General features: G+C 36.5%; 1 protein-coding gene across 3 annotated transcripts in view; it reads right to left on the bottom strand.

Moving 5' to 3' along the window:
• Positions 1 to 983: 983 nt before the first annotated feature.
• Positions 984 to 21,396, bottom strand: part of LOC126475389 (F-box/LRR-repeat protein 2) — a 710,612-nt gene continuing 690,199 nt past the window's right edge. For all 3 annotated transcript variants that reach the window (XM_050103215.1, XM_050103217.1, XM_050103216.1), the window contains one exon: positions 984 to 2,355. In XM_050103215.1, coding sequence (XP_049959172.1) covers positions 2,220 to 2,355 — 136 coding nt within the window. In that variant the 3' untranslated portion in view covers positions 984 to 2,219. The remainder of the gene's footprint in view (positions 2,356 to 21,396) is intronic.

Here is a 21,396-nt window from a genome sequence, read left to right as displayed (position 1 = left end):
GACTGGTTCTTTGTGAATGGTCTCACTCTCAATTTTAAAAAAGGGACAACCTATTCAATTCTACTACACCAATGATAACTGTAACACATAATGATGAAATAATAAACGGTCAAAACTTCGGAATTGTTAGGTGTCCATATCAATGAGAACTTAAACTGGAAAAAGCATATTCTGGAACTCCTAAAACAACTTTGTTGAGCCACATTTGCATTTAAAAACATTACAGATCTTGGGGAGAGACAAATCAGTAAGCTGACATGTTTTGTATAATTTCATTCAATAATGTCATCCAGAATAATGTTCTGGGACAACTCATCTATTAGAAAGAAAGTCTTCATTGCTCAAAAATCTGTTGTAAGTATAATATGTGGTGCTCATTCATGATCATCGTGTAGAATGTAGGCATCTGTGTAAGGAGTTGGGCATTCTGACTACTGCTTCACAGTACATTTATTCCCTCATGAAATTTGTTGTAAATAATCCACAGCAGTACAAAAGTAACAATGATGTGCACAATTCCAATATCAGAAGAAAAAGTAACATTCATTAAACTGATTAAGATTGTCTTTAGCATAAAAAGGGGAGCACAGTACTTCAACCAAAATTTTTGATCAGTTACCCAGTGATATAAAAGGTCTGACAGACAGCAAAGTAAAAGTTGAAAGAAATTGAAAAAAATTTCTCATCAATAACTCCTATCCCATAGAAGAACTCCTATTATAGTACTGTGAAAAAGGTGATGGGTAGGAAATACTAACTCACATGTTTATATCTTTTTCTTTTTTTCTTTTTTCTGCTAAATGATTAGAACGTATTCATACTTACAAAATAATTCATGATGTGAATATAAAATGGCTTGTTCCAAATATTACTATGTGTCATACAAATGGTCCATGGAATATGAAACTAGCTAACTAAATCAAAAAATTTATTGAAGTCATTTTCATACACAGTATGTTATAAAAATGATAGAAACCCTCATCTTCCAGAACACAGTAACTTTATTGTGTGGTAATCTTGTTTCCAAGATAATATGATTTTTTTCTGTCACAATATTATGTACTTATTACTTAAATAGTTCGTGTCAGTGAGACATTTTATGCTGGGGTGGGAAAACAAACTCAGTTAATATTACAAGGCTAACATTTTTTCCAAAATTATGTATTTTAAGAAAAATCACTATGACTTACAAAATGTATTATGAATTTTATTGCATTTCAAAATTTCAACCATTCACCTGGAGAATCAGCATAAAATTTACATATATCAGAGTAACAAAATATAAAAACATCAGTACCAATGCTGAACTTCTGATGTATAGGTTACACCTTACAACCAAAAATATAAATATATGGTACTGGTAAGGCACTGACAAATACTGACCACTTAAACACGCTTTATATAAAATGATTGACATTATTGTACAACAATGTGCATTTATTTGACTTTTAAGTCTTATCTTGACCAATAATATAAGTTTGAGAGTAATGTTTATTCCATACATTACACCGAAATCTCATTTTGCTCCATTTAAAATCACAACAACAGTTTATGAGATACAAGTATGTTTTGATGACAATATAGAATTTATGGTTTGAATTCTATAAAAAATGATTAAACCAAGCAGAAAATCACTTCTATGAGTGCTTGCATTTCTTGGAAGAATCTACTTGGATTTTTCACATCAATTTTCCTCATTTTCAGATGGCAGAAAAATGTTTCCAGTTTCACTTCTAATATATTTTCAAATCAGATTAACTTCAGTACAAAAGACATTTGTTAAAGCTCAGATCTAAATATTTGTACTCTGTTTCCTAGTTTATAATGTACAGCTTTCATTTTGTCAGTTTTTTGTATCACAATCTTATTTTCAGCTGATTTTTTTTATGTGACTCATCCATAGGATTTTGATTTTAATAGTGCACATAATAAATGCTTGTTTCGACCTCTTTTGAAAGTTTTTCACAACTCTCAGATGAGGTTTATTTAGTATTGTCTGCATTTGTACTATGAGAATCAGCTACTAAATCTTACAGACAGTTGATATTATGTTACATGCATATCACAGCTGTAATCAGTACATCTGTCAATGAGGTGAATGGGTGGAAGAGATTATTGTAATCAGTCAATACTTGTTTCAAAAATATATTTTCTGCCATTATTAATGAGTAATAAATTTAACTAATTATTTGAGACATTAACTTATTTTATCTGTAAAATCAGTTGAATATAAGGTCTTTGTAGTTATTAAGTAGGTAGTAATTGGAGATACGGCAGTTTGTGGTTGTGCGAACTACAGTAGTACGATCAGCACGTTCGAAGTTTGCTTTCACCACCTCATAGTATCTGCCATCGCTGAAATGTAGAAATAAAAGTGAATATAAATAACATAATTGAATGCATCAAGACCTAACGCTCTAATGCTTGCCATTTATATTAAAGGAGACTCTTCAAACAATGACATGCTGAAGGTTAAAAGCAGGAGTTTCAGTGTGGGTGAGACAAATCAAGGGAATTATTTTGAAGAGAGACCATGTTGCCACCCCAGCATCCAAAGAATTGCCAGCGTCAGCCAGATGGTGCTCAATTTTTTTTTTAAGATGACTTCCACATGAACTTGAAACTAATCATTAATAAAATATTACTGCAGTCTAGACTGTTGTTTACGCCCTATTTCATTACACCTTAAATAGCAAATGCTAGAAACAATACAAGATGCAATGGCTGGATCACAAGGGGGATTAGAATGACCTGCCATAAACAGAGAATACAATATTTCATTAACCCTGAAAGAAAAAGAGTGTCCACTTTCAGGGAAACTTCCTAAAATCATTTAAAAATAAAAAAGGAAAGACAGTAAGCATGAAATAATATAGAGTTATAGCAAAAGCTATGTGAGAGTCCATAAAAAAAGAGAATCTGGGAAGAATTTTTAAAAAATAAGTCCAGTTACAAAAAACGTCTTACATTGACCTGAAATGAAATATCTGCTATTTTCGTTACTAAAACACCTGAAAAACCAAAAAAAAATTACAGTGAAAAACAACAGTCAATAGGAAAAAGATCAACACATAAAATGTCATTGTTTGCTCAAATGTAAACAAGAAAGAAACAATGAAGGCTATCTTAAAGTTAAGTAATATATACATAGCAGATACTGATGGCATACATACATATCTCACACTGCATCCAGACCCTGTAAGTCACTGTAAAGTGCATGGCAGAGGCTACTGCCCATCATATCACAACGCAAGGGTTTCTTACTGTTCTGTTCACATATGGGATATGAAAACAATAATATCAGATGCTTCTGTGCTCACAGTAATCCATCTAATCTCATCTTCATGGACTGTATGGTGCTGTAGTACATTCTTGGATTCCTCACTTAATACTGACAATGGTTCAAATGGCTCTGAGCACCATGGGACTTAACATCTGAGGTCATCGCTCCCCTAGAACTTAGAATTACTTAAACCTAAATAACTTAAGGACATCACATACATCCATGCCCGAGGCATGATTTCAACCTGCGACCATAGCAGTCGCGCAGTTCCAGGCTGAAGCACCTAGAACCGCTCGACCATATCAACCGGCAATACTGACAATGAGCAGGTCTCTCTCCACAAATCTACTGATCTCCTCACCCAGATATGTAACTGCCCATAGTAGCTATCCATCTTTTAACTATTTGAAACATTAAGTGTGATACTTATTCACAACTAGCTGGAGATTTCAAATAATCAATTATTGTTCCAAAATCATATTCTGCTGTATACAAAGCTCTGGAATATATTGTTCAAGATCATGTAATAAATGTCAGTTTGGCTTTTGTAAGCACCATAGCATAAACATTACATTAAGTAATGTAGCTGATGGCCTGAAATATGTGATGGAAAACTGTGAGGTCAGGATATCGACTTTACTAAATGTGATCAAAGCAATTGATATTGTCAACTTTGTCATACTGCTCAGAAAAATATGACAGCAAAAATTTTCAGATAGTGCTCTGCAGTGGTTTAAAACATTCTTGAAAACCAGACAGTGATGTGTAGTCTGTAGCAATGAAAACTCACCCTGGAGATATTTTCTCCCAGTGGTGTCACAGGGGACAGTACTGGGCACACCATTGTTCTTCTTGTACGTCGATGACATCTTGTCAGTTCTGCTTCCTGTAACTATGATTTCTATGATAACAATTCCCATCAGAAATTAATTAATTCTGGATTCCATGAACAATTACCCACTATTCATCTCAACAGAATCCCAATACAGTATCAGAAAACATTGAAGAACTTGGTGTAGCTTTTGATGCTCCTCAATTGGGTAGAAAATACTGCTGCACTTGCAAGAAGACTTCCATTTGTCTCTATCCCTTCCAGAAATTCCAGGAAATATATCCACATGATGTGAAATGTACACTTGTGAAGCCACTTATTCTTCAAAATCTTTACTATAGCAATGTAATCAATAAGTAGTGAAATTCTAGACAGTAAGAACCAACCATGAATTTTTGTAACCATTACCTCTGAAACCTCAATCTATTTGAGCAAGTCACTGCTTCCTCCCCCCCATGAACCATAGACCTTGCCTTTGGTGGGGAGGCTTGCGTGCCTCAGCGATACAGATAGCCGTACCGTAGGTGCAACCACAACGGAGGGGTATCTGGTGAGAGGCCAGACAAACGTATGGTTCCTGAAGAGGGGCAGCAGCCTTTCCAGTAGTTGCAGGGTCAACAGTCTGGATGATTGACCGATCTGGCCTTGTAACATTAACCAAAACGGCCTTGCTGTGCTGGTACTGCGAACGGCTGAAAGCAAGGGGAAACTACAGCCGTAATTTTTCCCGAGGGCATGCAGCTTTACTGTATTGAGAGCTGCATCAAACCAGTCTCAGGACTGAAGACCACAACAACAACAACAACTGCTTCCTATGTCTGGTTAAGATGATTGCAGCCAGAAAAATTACATGACTATCAACTTTACATCTCTCTCATTAGCTTATCAATACACTTGCATCCCAGTACCTGATACCAGGAATTAAGTACCTTTCATCATACTGTATTTGAAGCACGAGGTCCCACTCATGTAGTACCCATCTATAAAAAGAAAACATTGGCAACCTTCTACTCTGATTTTGCTGTTCACCTTTGGACCAAGTTACCCTGCACTCTGCGCACATCTATGCCATGACACATTTAAGAAAAATCAGAAACACATTCATCTGTCAACCTCACAGCTTTTCCAATGCTTTCTTCTGTCAACCTCATATTAAAATACATGCTCAGTTTTTCCTCTGCCAAACAGTACAGAAAATGCTCCTGTCTCCTCCCAGTTACACTTCTTTCTCTTTTTATTCCTCAGTCTGTCATGCCATGTTTTATCACATTCCTTTCTCTAATTCTTCCATCCCCCCCCTTCCAACCAGCACTCGTAGTTTAACTCTACCTGCCTGTAATTTGTCTTAAAGGCTGTGCTTGTCAGGAGTGAATATAAACTATGTTTTTTCTGCACTATTTATGTGATACTACTTTCTAAATGCTGGATTATGTATCAGATGTAACTTAAATGTGTTTGTCATGCTTAATGTAATATAACATACATCCTGTATGGTAAGTCTCCCCTGACCTGCAGTTCTGGGTGACTTTCCCAAAATCTACCCCTTTTCCTAGACCTATCCAGTCCTTTTCCTTCACCCCTCTTCTTTCCCCTTCAACCCTTCTGCCTAAAGAAGGAGCCACTGGCTCCAAAAGCTTGCCAATTACGACCATATTTTGTGTGTGTGTTCTACCACCACTTGGTGAGTAGATTTTTTATCTATCCAATTAGATAATTTTGTCAAAAATGATTGTTTTCATTGTTATAAAGCTTATAGAATGTTTGATTAAATGTCAGGATAAACAATTAAATAAAGTACTGAAAAATATACTGTAGACACCCTAAAAAAATTCATGAGAAATATGGACTATTAAGCAACTATCAATATTGTGTAGAAGACAGGTGAGGTGACTATCTGTGATGGCATTAAATAATAATTTTTTAAGAATAATGGATGAGAAACTGTTAACAACTGAGACATTTTTGGATATAATATAAGCTTTTGACATGGTCATCCAAATAATTTTTCTTCATAAATTTATATTTCAAATTCATAATTTTTCCCCAGGGGATTCAAATTTTTTTGTATGCAGATGGTCACCACAGAGTTCAAAACTGAGTTTGGCATTGCTTTCATGTAATTGTGCCAGGCTTTTTCCAAGTCCTGTCTTAAAGGCATTGTTCAGCTTCTAGTCAAATTTGATCACCTCAAGGTGTGCAAATAGTTACTGACACACTATCAGACTGAAGAGGAGCATTTTCTGCACCATATTGTGACCTGAGGTGAGGCATGGGTGCATCATTAGAAACTGTAATTGAAAACAAACAGTGTGGAATGGTGTAAATAGGACGAATTTCGTCTGCCAAAGCTGAAAACTGTATCTCCTAAGGGAAGGCTCATATAACAGTCTTTTTTGATTTTAAAATAATTTTTCACATCAATTTTCTCCACAAACATCATGCTGTGAATACCACATACTATGTCTGGATCATTGTTTGGATCAAATACAATGGTCATTTCATCAGAAAAGGTGGGAATCTGATACGTGATCATGCTTCATGACAATGTGCAAACCCACACAGCTGCCCCCCCCCCCCCCCCCCAAAGAAAAAATCCTGTCTATCTACTATACAGAAAACTTAGTTCTTGTGCATGAATTTTACTGAAGCTTAAATAAACTGACTTAAAAAATTCTGGTTTATATTTAATTCATCCTCATATTAAAGTGCTCGCTCTCAGAAGCTAGAAAAATAACACCATGAAGACAGAAAAATTCTGGGCTCTACTGTATTACAGTAAGTGTCCTTTCATCAAATATTAACATTCTCTTTGGCGATTTAAATTTACAATTGGAATAAAAAAAGATACCCTGTCATCACTGAAAAGTGAGTAGCTCTTAAATGTCCATGAAAAATAATCAAAAATGACTGTAGTTGGCATAAACCACAATCTTCTCTCAAAGTCACCAGGCTTTAAAATTAAACTCCACAAATTAAAAACTTGGAAACATTTCAGTGTTAGAAAGAGTGAATGGCATCTGAATCACATCTCCACTGATAAATTCCATCACTGGTAAATCCACAATATCATTATCCCACGGGGAGTAGATCCAGGGTCTACGAACATAACAACCCCAATGATGAAGAAAAGCTTTCCAAATTAAAACAGGAGAAAATCTGACCCAACAACTTTGGTAACAAATATAGAGTAGTACAGAAAAATAGAAGAAGAATCTGTCAACACTAAAATTCTAAAATCACTGAGCACCAAATTAAAATTGTCAGCAGAACAATTAGCTCTAATAAATCCCACAAAGAAGCCTGAATGGTGGAATGAAGAAAGCGACTGGGTGGTACAGAGAAGGGATCAAACTTGAATGAAGTATCACACCCAAAGGTCAGAAGAATCAAAATTAAAACAAATAAAAATAACTCCTAAAATAATAAGACAAGGAAACCAAATTCACTTCAAGGACAACATAGAGTGGATAGATGAAGATCTAGTCTGCACAGAAATCTGAAAAAATTAAGGAAATCCTGTGATTATGAATCTCCACCAGCATCTAATTCAAATGAGGATCACAGAGAAAATTCCAGAGCACTGGTCATCAGGAACAGTAAGTCCAATATTTAAAAAAGGTTATAAACCAGTCTAGACAATTAGAGAGGATAACCGTTCTGGACTGCACATACAAAATTTTCTCACACACACATTATGTAATCAAAAGTATCCAGACACCTGGCTGAAAATGACATAAAAGTTTTTGGCACCCTCCATCGGCAATGTTGGAATTCAGTATGGTGTTGGCCCACCCTTAGCTTTGATGACAGCTTCCACTCTTGCAAGCATATGTTCAATCAGGTGCTGGAAGGTTTCTTGGGGAATGGCAACTCATTCTTCATGGAATGCCGCAGTGAGGAGAGGTATCGACATTGGTCAGTGAGGCCTGGCATGAAGACGGCATTCCGAAACATCCTGAAGGTGTTCTATAGGATTCAGGTCAGGACTCTGTGCAGACCAGTCCATTACAGAGATTTTATTGTCGTGTAACAACCCTGCCATAGGCCGTGTATGATGAACAGGTGCCTGATCGTGTTGAAAGATGCAATCGCTATCCCCGAAATGCCCTTCAACAGTGAGAGTCAAGAAAGTGTTTAGAACAACAATGTAGGCCTATGCTCTGATAGTGCCTTGCGAAACAACGAAGGGTGCAAGCCCCCTACATGATAAACACAACCACACCAGGACACCAAAGCCTCCGAATTTTACTCTTGGCACTACATACGCTGGCAGATGATGTTCACCAGGCATTCGCCATACCCACACCCTACCATCGGTTTGCCACATTGTGTACCATGATTAATCACTCCACACAACATTTTTCCACTGTTCAATCATCCAATGTTTATGCTCCTTATGCCAAATGAGGCGTTGTTTGGTATTTACTGGCATGATGTGTGGCTTATGAGCAGCCACTCGAGCATGAAATTCAAGTTTTCTCACCTCCCACCTAACTGTCATAGGACTTGCAGTGGATCCTGATGCTGTTTGGAATTCCTATGTGGTGGTCTGGACAGATGTCTGCCTATTACATAGTATGACCCCCTTCCACTGTCATTGCTCTCTACCAGTCAACAGACAAGGTCAACCTATAAGCTTTTGTGCTGCAATTGTCCCTTCACATTTCCACTTCACTATCACATTGGAAACAATGGACCTAGGGATATTTAGGAATGTGGAAATCTCACATACAGACTATGACACAAGTGACACACAATCACCTGACCATGTGCGACGTCCATGAGTTCTGCGGAGTGCCCCATTCCGATGTCTCACAAAGTCTAATGACTACTGAGGTTGTTGATATGCAATACCTGGCAGCAGGTGGCAGCACAATGCACCTAATATGAAGAATGTATGTTTTTGGGGGTGATCAGATACTTTTGATCCATAGCGTAATTTATAATAGCATCAAAAACAGTCTGGAGCTGCAACTTGTAGAATACCAAAAAGAATGTTGCCCATACTGAAGCTGTCCAGGTAAATGTTTTGGCCCAGAACTGACAATGGAAAATTACAAGTACAGAAGTAAACAATTATTTATCTAATTCACAGGTTAAAGAAACTACAATAGTATCCACAGACTGACGCTTTTAAAAATCCTCAGAGCATAAAGTCTTTATTCAAAATAACTAAAACACCTCACACTAACTTCAATCAGCACAAATTTCAATGTAAAGAGCAGAAGGGGAGTGTACAAGCTTTCATAACAAAGACTGGCCTCAGACAAGGTAATTGATTATTTTCCTGCTTACCCTTCACTACATCATGAAGATTTGGTAAAATAAAAAGCTACCTAAAATCAAAATTGGTGCAAATCTTTTACTATGGAAAAACTATCTAAGATAAGGCCTTGATATAGTAAAAGTTCATTCCTAGATCACCAGTGAAGGGGGACAATAATTCAAAAACTTGGACTACATGTGACATTTAAGAAAACTGAGAATATGTTCATGAAATCCATGTTTATAAATAAAGTCTCAAAAATGATCTGAAAATTGAGACAATGTTGCCATACCCAGGAGAAATAATTATTCACAGTCTAAGCAAGAAAGTGACATGGATAGACATAATCAACAAAGTGAAAAAACCTAATTTAAGACCTTGTCAACATATACTAAGAAATGTGTGCCAACTGATACTAAAATCCAACAATCTAAACTGTAACTCATCTGGAAGTCATTCACAAACTTAGTTTCACTTGTGAAACTATGTTTCATATAAAAACTGAAAGAAGTACTGCTCAACTCCTCAACACTGCAAGAAGAACCATCTGAACTTGAATGAACATAAATTATCAGGTGGAAGGAGTGTGGAGAGGCCTCTCCATTGAAATTGTCTATTGTGACACTAGTGCCATGAAGAACAAATATCTTTCACATCCTGCAGCAGCCAGAAACAGGATCTTAAGACTACTAGTGATGATAAATTTGAGAAAGAAGATTGGAGAACAGTGGATCCAAGAAATGCAGCAAGATCTCAAAGCAGTTGAAGTCAAGAAATCAGCTGCAGAGAAAACAGACAAAATTAAGATTTACAAAATGAAGACACATATTTTTGTCACAATTGAAACATAGAAGGGCTATAGAGATTTCAGACAAGTTGAGTAAATCACAACCAAAATTGATGGAAATTGAACCACAAGAACCAAAGTTCACAACCTTCAACCAAAACGTGAATGTGGAACAACTCCAGTGGTCCAATGTAACTAATAAATATAATAATATCATTACAAAGCATTAAGGGGTTATCAAATGAATTAATTAATGTATTTCAGAGCAACCATAAAAGAAAAAAGTAAGCATAAAACAAATCATAAATATTCTCAGAAAATTTGTCAGAAGAATGACCAGTCATCTCAAAGGTCAGTAATAGAACTATTTCCATTTTCTTATATCAGTGATTTAAACTGAAATGTAGTTAATTAGTCAGTAAAACAATGTTATTGGTAAAACAGAGTTCTACAACACATTCTGTTATAAGTCAGGTAAGTAAATGATTAACAAATAACTATGTTTGTTATAAACAAGAAACAGCAAATTTTTTACCCCTTGTTCCAGCTTCAGTTTACTAGAGAAATGAAATTCAGTCTGAATCAGGCTGAGCTGGATACACATACATGTCTTACCTAAAGGCAAGGCAAAATGGACAATAAAAAATATGTCATTACCAACTACATGTCCCTTCCTTGTCATTTTAGACCTGTAAGTCTGTAAATGTTTGTACTTACAAATTACTTTCATTTTGTTGCTCTTAAATTGTGATACCAAGACATTTCCATTATCCTTGTAAGAGAGATCTAAGGATAAATAAAACTACTAGTATTACAACTACTTATATATCATCACTGATTGTATTTATGTAGACAATTCTAAAAAGTCAGGCATGTTAACGTACAGCGTGTGTTCCATCATAAATTCATATCCAAAAATATAAATATCTAAACTTCTATGGGATACACACCAAACACACTGATGACAGTAATGCGAAGAAGTCCCATATTCTTACAAGAAAGTGTTATGGACAGACATCCAGGAATAAATACTTGTTATGATGTGGAACATGTTACTTGTGACAACAATGGTCAGTTCTCTGTAGTGGTGGCTGTCTCCCAGGTTGCATGCAATGCAAATTACTTGCTGGTTGTGGTTTTTTCCACACCTAGTCATTTAGTTGTGATGCTGTGCTCAGAAGCAATATTTATCATTGTCTTCTATATCAGTCATTCCATACATACTGTTTTGAGTTTACACTGGCATCAGACAAGATTAGTGATTCTGAGAAGTGTGAATGAAGTAAAAAGTGAATTTGCATGGAAAAAGGCAGAAATGGCATTATGCCATGGTTCAATCAATGGAATTAATCAAGAATCAATTCTCATGTATGGTAAATGACACCCTCAATGGCATATCACATCTGAAAAATGTTCACATAGCTATCAGACATGGTAACACTTGCAACAAGGACAAGTGCTTGCAATAGTTGTTATACAGTTTTCATGTTGGATATGGAAGAGTGAGAGTTGCAGCAAGTAGACAATAATCCTGACAAAGGCGTGCAGGAAATTTTGGTGTCTGAAGGCATACATCATGCTCCTCTGTGATAATTTCTGCCTGAGCAGTTACTTTATCCATCTCACTTACAATGTACACAGTATAAAACTACCATGTCAGATTGCAGCACTTTCAGTGGGTTCTAAGACAAAATGGTAAAGGTTCACAGATCACATTTTATTTTGCAGTTGAGGTGGGATGCACATGGAGTGGAATAAAAGATTACCACAGTAACCGTATGTAGACGGATGTAAACTCTCATGCATTTATGGGAAGAAATCATTGATGATAGCATTATAGGCTCATACTCTTTACTGGACACCAATTTATTCATGACAAATTATCCACATTATTGGAATTGTTACCCTTGTAGAAAGACAATGTATAAGGGGTGATATAAAATCTCTGTTTGAGGAAATTGCTGCAGCATATATACAACACAGTGTGACTCCAGTGCAGGTATATAAGCCCTGACATGTAGGCAAGAGATTAGTATGGCCTTTGAATGGAAACATTTTGATCACTCCTTATATATGGTTTCTCAATGATGGTGCAACACCCAATGCTCTACACCTGATATGACAGCACGTAATGTAAATGTTTAATGAGCAGTGTATTACTCAAGGAGGCCTAGTATAATAGCCTCTGCCTTCACCTGATGATAATCCCTTAGATTTCTGGCTATGGGGACATTTAAAGTCTCTTATTTATTCCTCACCCACCAAAAATAAATGCACATGACAGAGATGTGTGACCAACTCCAAGGGTAGCCAAATGTGTTCATAAGAGCTCATGATTCTTTGAGAACAAGAGCTTGGAGGATGCATGAGAATGAGAGTTAAACAAATTGGGTACTTCCTGTAGAGTGAGTAGACAGATAGTTATTGTAAGTAACAATGGCTTGTATCTCAACAAGTATTTGTTACTGGACATATGTATGTACAACCATTTTCTAGTTTTGACCAATATTATACCCTGTAAGAACGTGGAAAACTCTGTATATATTCAAGTGTATAGTTGACATAGCAATGATTCATCTAAAACCCACAGCTACTGCACTCACACACTAAATACAATGCAATAACATTTTACTAAAGTGACCAGCTGACTGCTGTTACCCAGTTCACTATTACATACAAGACATCAAACTACTAATTATTTACTCATCAGGGCCATACTGAGAGGATGGTGAGACTGGCCTACACCAAGGGTGTAGCCACAAAAGGGGAGATATAGACCAGGAGAATTCAGATGTTACAACCAAACCCCCCCCCCCCCCCCCAACCAACAAGTCTTAGGTGCCGTCTTCCACTGAAAATGAAACTTAAACAGTGAAATTCACTTGCTGTGTTCCATGTCAAGGGGAGGTTAATCCTAAAGGATAGGGGACTATTAATCATCAGAAGTTCAGAAATATGGTGAATAATGCTACCCCTTAGGGAAATGGTAGGCAAGGGATGGGGAAAGTAGTTCATAAATATGGTGAATAATGCTAACCCTTAGGGAAATGGTAGACAAGGAATGGGGAAAGCACCATGTGCATCAACATATATGCCGGACAGCTTCATTCAGTAGATTGAAAAGGCTAGTGTAGCAGTCATTGAGGAAGCAGGGTGTGGAAAACTGCAGTTTGCGGCACATGTTGGGACAAAAGACACCCCTCATCTGGGCTCCGAGATCATCCTTGGATCCTTCCAGTGACTGACAGAGATGGTTTAGAGTACCAGCCTTGCTCAACAAATTTCAACAAAGCTTGTGAACTACAGCATTGTTCCCAGAACATATCATGGCCCCCTGGCTCTGAGTCAACTGGAATGCTTGAATCAGAGCTGTAAATGTTCTGTGACAAGCCAGGATGTGACTTACAGCATAGGGTTGAGAACTGTAAGGTCTACCTGAATGGGTCAGGGGTGCACTTTACATCACAGACTGCTACCCAAGTAGCTGATTGTGTGTTCTAACATTGTCCAAAAAAAAATTAAAAATGAGATATTGGTATCATTGTTTGTTTCTCAGTCAGCTGTTTCATTGTGTTAAATAATACAAAGGAAAACACAACACTGTTCAAGTTACAAATGTTTACAGAATTTTTATACAATGGAAAAAGCAGCAGAATCCACCTGAATAATGGTAATAAACAGCACAAACTGTTTAAGCAGCAATCGGCACATGCATGCTATGTGTGCTGACTCATGATCTATTGTCACTGATTTTGTGATCATAGCTTCTGATTTATATGATCCGCGTGTTATATGTATTGTGTTTCTTGGTTAATAGGTTTTCTTTCATTACAGATTGAATTTTTGTTGTAATAATGCTGTACAGTAATTTAACTGGAGTTTAAGTGAAGGAAGAGACAAATATGTGTGTGCTAGCGAGGAAAAATCACTGAAAAAATGAAAAACATATGTTACCTCAGTAATGTTCATTAACACCTATGAGCCTCTTTATTTGAAACTGGTGCTGAATTAAAATGCAGATGATATTAATGTTTCCAGAATATTTCTATGAATAAATGGCATTATTTAATAACACAATTCAATGGTATTGGGTGTGATGGTGGTACTGTGCACAAATCATTTATTTATCATGCCTTATCTCAGTGCATCCTATAGCACAGTGCAAATTATTCAACACTTTACATGTACAGGCTCAACTGGTTTCACTGGATATTTCCAAAACTAAAACCAAAGTGTGGATGAAGGAAAACACTTTCTGTAGTATAGAAGAATTTCAGAATAGTTGTAAAGATGACCTAATTTATAGATAAATTAAGGCTTACTGTTTGTATAGATACGAGTGTAGAGGCAGTTATAAGCTAATAGGGTAAAACACTGCTATATTTTTACCATGTAATATTTTGCTGTGTAAAACTTAATGTACAAATAGCTGTAATTCTTCTGACATCGACTGCATGTTAATGCTGGAAGATGTATAAACAAATAAATAAATAAAAACTGAGGAAGAATGAAGAAGATACTAAGTTAAATGACAGTTCCTATAGCTACAAAGCTAGGGTAATAAGGGATGGTGAAGCAGTAGATGTACCAGTATGTTTTAAAGCATATCAGTCACTGTTTGGTATTAAACCTTTCTGTCTACACACAAGTAAAACATTTTTAAGAAAAACTGGTGAGTCACCATTGGATGAAAGAGGAAAGCACAATAATTGACCTCATAAGTTTGTTGAATGGACTCATGAAACAATAATCCATTTTTTGGTGCCTTCAGAGGAAGAAAAGCACATTGAGAAAACAAGAAGCAAACAACGTCCACGCAGGCACTGAAAGCCCAGCAGCACCATCCAGTAGCCATGTCATCCTCAGTCCTAAGGCATCACTGGATGCAGATAAGGAGGGGCATGTGGTCAGCACACTACTCTCCTAGCCATTGTCAGTTTTCGTGACTAGTGCCACTACTTCTCAATCAAGTAGTTTCTCAACTGGCCTCACAAGGGCTGAGTGCAACCCGCTTGCCAATAGCACTCGGCAGACCCATCCAAGTGCTAGCCAAACCCAACAGCTCTTAACTTCAGTGATCTCACAGGAACCAGTGTTACCACTGCAGCAAGACTGTTGGCATAAAATGACATTACAATATAAAAAAACTCACAAAATGTATGTTTCCAAAAGACTTAAATGTCAAGAAACTACTTTCAATCTTTTTTACTAAATATCCAGACATTCAGATTTCATGAAACATTCACACACATTTTTGTCTCAGAAATTGACATCACTTTAAACTGCCCTCAAGCAAATACATGCTGTTGAACAGAAAGCCAGAGTAACTGATCTCAAGAGAAAAATCTGTAATGTACCAAGAGAAGAAGATAGGAAAATGCTGCAGGGGGATAATAGGAAGCAGAAAATGGAAGATTATTGCATCTCAAGAAATTGGAATGGTTCTACAGAGAGAACTGCCAAAAAAATAGGCTAAACAATCACCAACTATGGAGACCATTGGAATAGATTTTGTTGAAAACCTCCCTACAATGAGTACAGCTTCAAGTGAAGTGTATTCAGAAGACTGTTTTCTTTCTACATTTTCAATAGCCATATTTTATCAACTGCCTCATCAGTTACGTACACCTATGACCAGACCAGGACAAAAGCAGGATCAGATGATGTTGCATCAATGAAGCAAAATCAAAAACCACAAAACACAGAGACACTTACAGTGAACCAGTCTTCATAGTACTGATAAAGGGTCAGTGGAAGAAGCAGAGGCAGCAACAATGCCAACAGATCATCAGGAACCTGAGCAGCTATACTATTCACCCATTCTTCTTCCCAAAGACAAGTGCAAGTACTTGCAGATACTGATGAAATTCTGTGAAGATGAAGATTGTGGGTAGTACTGAAACCAACTTGTTGCTGTCCATCAGCTTGGGCTGCCATCTGAACAACAAGATACCTCCAATGATGAAAGTGATTTTTAAAGAGAATGCCATTTTATTTCACACATTTCCTAAATTTGGATTATTTTTTGAACTTTGATAATAACAAGTCAAAATCTTTATAGACTTAAATAATATACATTGCCAACACAAGACCACATGCTCCCAAGCAGTTTTATGAGCAGTTCTCATTTGCTTATTGTAAACTGCAGGAGAAAAACCAACACAAAGCAGCCATTACATGTTAAATTAATTCTTTGTGTCAGGGGTACACAAGCAAAACATCAACTAAAGTTCAATAAGATTGTTGAAAAAAAAGCTACAATAAATTTAATCATCTGAAAGTTTATTTTATTTCCCCTGAAAATTTTCAGCTTTTGGATTCTGCTGTTTTTCCTCCCTGTATCCTTCTGTTGAGGTGGTTATAGTTTTGTTATTGTTGGGCATGACAACACATCCTGTGGAACATTACTAAATACTTTCTCTGAAAACTATCTATAACAGATAGGCAGAAAGCCTACTCCTGATGGAAATATATTAGATCCAGTGCAAAAAACAGATGTGATGTCTTTGAGTATGTCCACATCAAAACTGGTATCAGTGACCATGATACAGTTGTAGCAACAATGATTTCCAAACTACAAAGATCCACTAAAACAAGAGGAAAGATTTGTATATTCAGTAAACTAAATAAAAAATCAGTAGTGTCATACCTCATTGAGGAACATGAAACTTTCAGCACAGGGCAGGAGCATGTAGAGGTACTATGGCTCAAGTTTATTATCTGGATAGGTATGTGGCCAGTAAAACAGTTCACAATGGGAGGGAACCTCCATGGTATAAATTCACTCTAAAGAAGCTTCTAAGGAAACAGATAAGTGATAATAGGTGTAAAACAAAGCACAGGGCTATAGATAGAAAGATTCCGAATTTTTCATTCAGCATCTTCACTGACAAGAGCACAGTGCATGATGCCTGCAATAACTATCATAGGGAATGTTGTCAAAAAAAAATTTCACAAAACCCAAACAAATTCTGGTCATCTGGAAAAGCTGTCAGTGGTGCCAAAGTTAAGGTCCAGTCATTTAACGATGAGACAAGAACTGAAACTGAGGATAGCGAAACAAAACCTTGATGGGCTACTGTTCCTTTACAAAGGAAAATCCAGGGGAATTCCCCTGTTTAATCCTTGTACCACTGCAAAGATGAGTGAAACAGATTTTAGAGTCAGTGGCAGTGAGAAGAAATCATTAAAACTGAACAAAGCTCCAGGTGCTGATGCAATCCCTATCCAATTCTATACCGAGTTTGCAGCTGAGTTAGCCCCTCATTTAATTGTAATCTATTGTAGATCCTTTGAACAGAAATCCGTGCACAGGTGTTGGAAGAAAGCATGGGTAACACTCATCTCCAAGAAGAGTAGAGGAAGTAAGCAGCAAAACCAACATGTAATATCTTTGACAATGATTTGTAGCAGAATCTTAGAATATATTCTGAGCTCAAAAATAATGATGTATCTCCAACAGAATGACCTCATCCATGCCAACCAGCATGGATTCTTACAACACCCATCATATGGAACCCAACTCGCACTTTTGTCACATGACATACTGTAAGCTTTGGGTCAAGGCAGTCAGATAGAACAGTACTTCCCAATTTACAAAAAGCATTTGATTCAGTACCACATCTATGCTTACTGTCAACAGTACAATCATATGGGATACTGAGCAAAATTTGTTACTGGACTGAGGATTTTTTGGTAGTGATGATACAGTAAGTTATCTCAATTGGAAAGTAACTGACAGATGTAGAATTAACATCTGCTGTGCTGTAGCTAAGTGTGTTGGGATCTTTGGTGTTCATGTTAGATATTAATGACCACACAGACAATAATAACAGTAACCTCAAACTTTTCACAGATGATACAGCAATCTATAATGAATAACTGTCTAAAGAAGCTGCAAAAATATTTACTCAGTTCTTGATAGGATTTCAAATTGATGCAGAGATTGGCAACTTGCTTTAAATGCTCAGAAATGCAAAATTGTGTACTCCACAAAACGAAAAAAATGTAGCATCCTATGACAATAATATCAATGTGTCATAGCTGAACTCAGTCAACTCATACAAATACCTAGATGTAACGCTTCATAGGGATATGAAATGGGATGCCCACGGAGGATCACTTGTAGGTAAAGAAGATAGGAGACTTCAGTTTATTGGTAGAATCTTAGGGAAATACAGTAAGTCTATAAAGGAGATCACTTACAAATGATTTGTGCAACCCATCCTACAATATTGCTGAAGTGTGTGGGACCCATACAAAGGAGGACAAACAAAGGATATTGAATGTATACAAAGCAGGGCAACATAAATGGTCACAAGTCTGTTTGATCCATGGGAGACTGTCACAGAGATACTGAAAAAACTGGATGGACAAACTCTTGAAAGCAGATGTAAACTGTCTCAAGAAAGCCTGTTTACAGTGCTTAAAGAGCCAACTATAACAATGATTCTAGGAATACATGACACTCCATTACACACTATACCCACAGGGAGCCAAAGACAAGACTACATTAATTAGAGTGTGCACAGAGGCATTTAAATAGTCACAAATCCTGTGCTCAACACATGGGTCAAACAGGCAAAAATCATAATAACTGGTATAAATGCTTGTGCCCTCTGTCATGTACTTCACAGTGGTTTGCAGAGTACAAAGTCTGTTCAAAAACTTCCAGAACTTTGTACACAAGGCATCACAATGTGTTTCAACACTACCATTGAATAAGAGAACAACTTGCTTAGACACTGGTCAACAGCATGTACAAATTTTACAATTTTTTCACAGACAGCACAATGTTATTCATTTCATAAAGAACATTGATTAACAGTTTGTCCCTGTGGCATGAATTCACAATGAACCAATCCTTAAAAGTCAAAGAAACCTATCAGCATTGGCTTTGACATTTGAGCTAGCCTAACAACCTTTTTTTGATCTTGGAGAATGTTTCCCGACCCACTGAGAAGATTGAACCTTGGTCTCAACATCACAATCATAGATTCACATCTCATCACCAGTTATGATCCTCTTAAGGAACATCTTGATTTCATTTGTGTGATCCAAAACCTCTTCACTGATTGTGAGGCAAAGGTCTTTCTGGTCTTGACTCATAAGCCATGGGTTGAACTTGGCGGCAACAAAATGCATTTCAAGATTCTGCATCAGGATTTCATGACATGATCCAACTGAAACATTATATTCTCCTGAAATCTATCAGACTGTCAGTCTTCAATTGGTATGCACAATTTCATTGATGTTACTGACAAGATCATTGGCAGTGGATGTCGAAGAATGTCCTGAATGTACATCATCTTTAATTTCCTTCTGGTGTTTTTTAAACCATGTGAGTCATTTGTAACACTGAGTAAGGCTTAAGCCTTCATCACCATTAGCTTCCTGCATCATTTGGAGTGTCTCTGTAAAGGTTTTCTTCAGTTTCATGGAAAATTTAATGCATTGCTCCTCTAACACTGCCATCTCGAATTTTGCAAACTGTGTGACATAACGTCCTACTCAGTACAGCACTGAACAATGACTAACAGACACACAATAATGAAACTTCCAGCAGTTACATATTAAACACTGTCGTGTGCAGGGATGTCAACTGCATATCATCCAATATACAATTAGTGTGAAATTATGATTGTTCTGGAAATTTTTGAACAGACCTCATACAGCTGCAGATGTAGCTGTAGAAAAGGCTCAAAAACTGATGAAAAAAGAAAGAAATGTGATTTAAGAATCAACTGGGAGAGGTATATAAGTTATAGAACCTCTGTGTTCCTATTTGCTGCCTGTGAGAAGAAACTTTTCCCTGACAGCTCTAAATGCATAATGTTGTCACAATGTCATTTCTGGAGTAGCAGTTTATCCAAATAGCGCCATCGATAAATGACTGTCACTGAGCATATGAGTGTTCATAATACAGTTTATGTGGCAACAGTGTCATTGGTTCACATACCTCCTGCCTAAATTGCTGCTTTGTTACTGTACAGTAAACTTTCAAAGATCAGTGAGCAGTTGCTGAAGCATATATGCTATTTGGCTAAAAGTTTTCGATTCCTGCTGACTGTAGACTGGAGCAAGCTGCAATAGTGAAGGAAGAAAGGAAGAAAGATGGTGAAGATATGTAATTTATGTGTCTCTCCTGCCAGTACTTTTTCTGCTCCCAAGTTTCATTTTGTATGAACTTCTGTGTAAATTAAAAAGAAATCTCCTACGATTGATGATTAATATTACAAGAGTTGTTAGTTATTGTACACACAAGCAGTTAATCTCTGTCCATCTAAGTAGAAATCTCACATAAACAAGTGTATGTCCTGCCTAATTGGTAATCGGCTGCACTGTTCAAGCATCTGCAGTCATAAGATCACTGGAACATCCTGTCAGGTACTTTGTTGTTATTCTGGTGTGAATGAAACTCTGTCACACACTGTGTCCCCTATGGTAGTACACCAGTGTACAGTAGCTGCCATGAACAATAAGATTAAGATTTTGTTTTACTTTTATTTTTTATAAAGTTTATATGATTTGTAATTTATTTACTTTAGTGATATTTTTATTTGTTGTGTGTAATATTTTTCATCATTGTATTACATTTAAGTCACATTTTAAATCATAGCTTATTTATATTAAACAAATTTACAAAATTATACACATATCTCTTAATACATTGTCTGACACACAAATGTCACAGGATAATAAACAAATGATGAAGTTGCAAATATTTTCCACATTTCAGTCTAAAAGAACTAGGTCATCTAGATTTTGTACCTTCATTTGGTTTAAGATATATAGATCACATGGCAACCATGACATACTGGTACTTATTCTGTGAGATTGGTAGTTTGTGTAACTATTGTGTAGAAATACTCTATTGAATATAATTCTGATCAACTACAAAAAACAGTAATCAGTTGATCACTTCATTACAAAGTGTTCAGGTTGTTTCTTCATATCTGAATAAATATTGCAAATTATATCTGTTTGAACCTGCTGATTGTATTCATCCCTTGGTCTACCTTTACAATTCCCCCCCACATATGTTCCTACCAAATTGATGATTCCTTGTGGTGTCAGGATGTATGCAATCTACCCTTCTGCTAATCAAGCTATGTCACAAATTTCTTTTTTTCCCCAATTTGATCAATACCTCCTCATTAGGTATTTGATCTATGCATCTAATCCTCATGATTATTCTGTAGCACCATATCTCAAATGCTTCCATTCTC

The sequence above is a fragment of the Schistocerca serialis genome, chromosome 4, assembly GCF_023864345.2.
Source record: "Schistocerca serialis cubense isolate TAMUIC-IGC-003099 chromosome 4, iqSchSeri2.2, whole genome shotgun sequence".
Classification (NCBI taxonomy): domain Eukaryota; kingdom Metazoa; phylum Arthropoda; class Insecta; order Orthoptera; family Acrididae; genus Schistocerca; species Schistocerca serialis.
The sequence above is the reverse complement of the archived record's forward strand: the minus strand, read 5'-3'. Positions and strand labels throughout refer to the sequence as shown.